Source organism: Pteropus vampyrus, unplaced genomic scaffold (genome assembly GCF_000151845.1).
Source record: "Pteropus vampyrus isolate Shadow unplaced genomic scaffold, Pvam_2.0 Scaffold31, whole genome shotgun sequence".
NCBI lineage: Eukaryota > Metazoa > Chordata > Mammalia > Chiroptera > Pteropodidae > Pteropus > Pteropus vampyrus.
In genome coordinates this window covers 10,716,209-10,719,244 of record NW_011888812.1, presented here as the reverse complement: position 1 = coordinate 10,719,244, position 3,036 = coordinate 10,716,209, and the positions used below count along the sequence as shown (strand labels likewise).

The 3,036-nt window shown below is 54.6% G+C and overlaps 1 protein-coding gene across 1 annotated transcript in view; it reads left to right on the top strand.

Moving 5' to 3' along the window:
• The first annotated feature begins 447 nt into the window (after positions 1 to 447).
• Positions 448 to 3,036, top strand: part of C1QTNF4 (C1q and TNF related 4) — a 3,811-nt gene continuing 1,222 nt past the window's right edge. Inside the window, exon 1 of the mRNA XM_023528793.1 lies at positions 448 to 3,028. Within this exon, the coding sequence (XP_023384561.1) occupies positions 2,472 to 3,028 (557 nt within the window). The 5' untranslated portion in view covers positions 448 to 2,471. The remainder of the gene's footprint in view (positions 3,029 to 3,036) is intronic.

The following is a 3,036-nucleotide window of genomic DNA, read 5'->3' as shown; positions in this document are numbered from 1 at the left end:
TGAAGGAGGAGGTAATTGGGGAGTGGAGTTGGGCTGGGAGGGGCTCTCTGAGAACCCCTTACCTGACATCGCTGCACCTCCCCCGTCAGTTCCAGGGCTCTGGGTCTGTCCACCTCTGTGTCCCAGTTTTTTTCTCTTTGAAGATGACTATTGTGAGCCCCACCTGGACAGAGCTAGAAACAGCCATTTCCTTCCCTGCAGCTCTGAGGCCCACTGACACCCTCCTTCCTACCTTAGACCCGCTCAGGGAAGGGGGTCTAAGGAAGGAGGGGACTTAAGGGTCTGGGAAATGGTCTGGACACACAGGAGGACCCTGCGGCGCTGGCGGATGGGAGACTGCGGGTTAGAGGGGGAAGGTGCTTCTGGGGCAGGACCTGCTAGGAGAGCAGCAGGGCTGGGAAGAGGTGTGATGTTCCCATACTCTCAGAGGGCAAAACGCTGGCGTTTTTTGTTTGGTTGGTTTCATTTGGTTTTGTCTTCTTTCTCCTTCACCCTGGATCCCCTCCTGTTTTTTCAAAAAGGGAAACTGAGGCAGAGGACAAGTCGGCTAGCAATCTGTCGAGGGGGGAAAGGTGGTGGAGAGGAAGGCACTCCAAATTTGCAGTCAAAAGACCTCAGTTCAAGATTTGCTTTAGTGCTCCTTAGGTGACCTTGGCCCAAAACTCTTCCTCTTCTTGGGCCTTGGCTTCCTCATCTGTAAAATGAGAGAGGGCCTACCTGTCTCCCAGGTGTGCTGTGACCAGACGTGTCCAAAGAGTTTTATGAAAGAAAATGCATCAGTACTTGTGCGTTCGATCGTCACCACTGCACATGGGCTCCCTCCCACCTCCTTGCCCTAAGGGTCTTGGGGCACCTTCGTAGGAATTAGGAAAGGTACCTCCTCTGGAGGAAAAGCGTGTTCGGCTGGGCTAAGGACCTGAGGTCTTTATTATGAGAAAAAAAGGCACACTTTTCCCCAGGCGCAGCACCCCACACATTTGGGCAAGTAGAATGTGGGCTAGATTCCAGAGCCTACCTACCCTTAGGTGGGCACGTCTGCACATCTGCACCCTGCAACCCTTCTCAGCAGACCCCCAGTGCCTCTAAAAAACACAAAGCTACACACACTCTCAGGGTATTGCCCATAGAAGGCCATATCCTAGGCTGTTGCCAGCTCATTTTCTGTCCTGCTTTAACTTCAGGGCCTTTGGATAGTCAATGCCCAAAGACTATGCACTACTAGGAAGCACGATGGAATCCTATCAGACAGTGACTCCTTTGAGTTAAGCAGTGCCTTCGTCAAGCTCCCAGGGGTAGGAGTTACTGAGACTCTAACCCCTATGTTAAGAACTTGATTAGATTGCTTTTTCTCAAGGCCAAGAGCAGAAGCTTCTGCACACCTGGTGGCACAGCTGTTCACAAACTGTTGAAACCTGTTATTTCAGAGCATCCTCAGAGTAAGCTTGGGAGGAAGGTTTCATCCCATCTACACAGAGGAAGCCATGCCCTGAAAAGTTAAGGAACTTGCCTAAGGTTTCACAGTGTGTAAGTGGTAAAGCAAAGGCTCAAGCCCAGGTCTAGCCTCTCCACTCCACCACTGAGGAACAAAGGTGCGGACCTCACAGCCTTGCCAAAGCTCTGCTGGAACTGTTACTCTCCCTCTCTGTCCCCAGCAACTCCTGGCTCTCTCCTTCCCCTCAGTGACCAGCCCCTAAGCCCAAATGGAGTCACTTTCACTTGCTCTGATTTCATGGGGGAGGGAGCTGCTTCAAAGCCTAACTGTTCTGGCCTCTTCAAAGCCTAACTGTTCTGCAAAAAGCGCCCTGGGAAGTCCAGAGGTCCAGTGTAGGAGCTGACCTTTGAGTAGGTCAGAGGCCAGGAAAGAGGTCAGGGAGCAGCTATTTCCTTTCCTGCCCATATGGGGACTGAAACAATGGCCATCATGGAGGATATCAGCACAGAGAGCCGGTGACCAAAGAAGAGCCACAGGAAAATGCAGCAACCCGGAGGCTAAAGGAAACTCATGGACCCCCTAACCATCCATTGTGTTCCCAGGATCCCTGGGTACCAAGGCGGGAGAGGATGGGGTAAGCCCAGTAGACAGGGCTACAGGCCCCTTCAAACAGAGGGTCTCTGCTTGTGTCTGTGTTGTATGTGTGTGAGTTTTCACCTGAGAAAGGGGTGCCGGTGCTTACAAAAAAAAAAAAAGTTTTAAGAATCACTGGCCCAATCTAACAGTTCCCAAAATGCTGGACCATCTGTATTACCTGGGTATTTGTTAAAAATGCAAATTCTCAGGCGTCATCCTGGACCTACTAAATAACTCTGGGGGTAGGGCTCAACAATGTGTGTTTTAACTAGCCCTCCAGGTGATACACCGGCCTATTAAAGTTTAAGAACCACTGATCTAGTCCAAGTGTATAAGAAACAGAATCCTAGTTGTGGGTCAAGGGCAGCGCTGGGAAGAGAATCCGTCTCCCGACCCGGGAGCTATGGACATTTGGAGGCAGCCCCTACCCAACCTTCTCCTTCTCCTTCCCCTTCTCCTTCCTCTCCCAGGCACCATGCTGCCTCTCCTGCTGAGCCTGCTGGGCCTGGCCACCAGCTGGGCCCTGAGCCCGGCTCCCAGCTCCACGGAGCTGCGCTCGGCCTTCTCAGCGGCACGCACCACTCCGCTGGAGGGCACGTCGGAGATGGCAGTGACCTTCGACAAGGTGTACGTGAACATCGGGGGCGACTTCGATGCTGCCACGGGCCAGTTCCGCTGCCGCGTGCCCGGAGCCTACTTCTTCTCCTTCACCGCCGGCAAGGCCCCGCACAAGAGCCTGTCGGTGATGCTGGTGCGCAACCGCGACGAGGTGCAGGCGCTAGCCTTCGACGAGCAGCGGCGGCCCGACGCGCGGCGCGCCGCCAGCCAGAGCGCCATGCTGCAGCTAGACTACGGCGACACGGTGTGGCTGCGGCTCCACGGCGCCCCGCAATACGCGTTAGGCGCGCCCGGCGCTACCTTCAGCGGCTACCTGGTGTATGCCGACGCCGACGCGCCTGCGCGCGGCC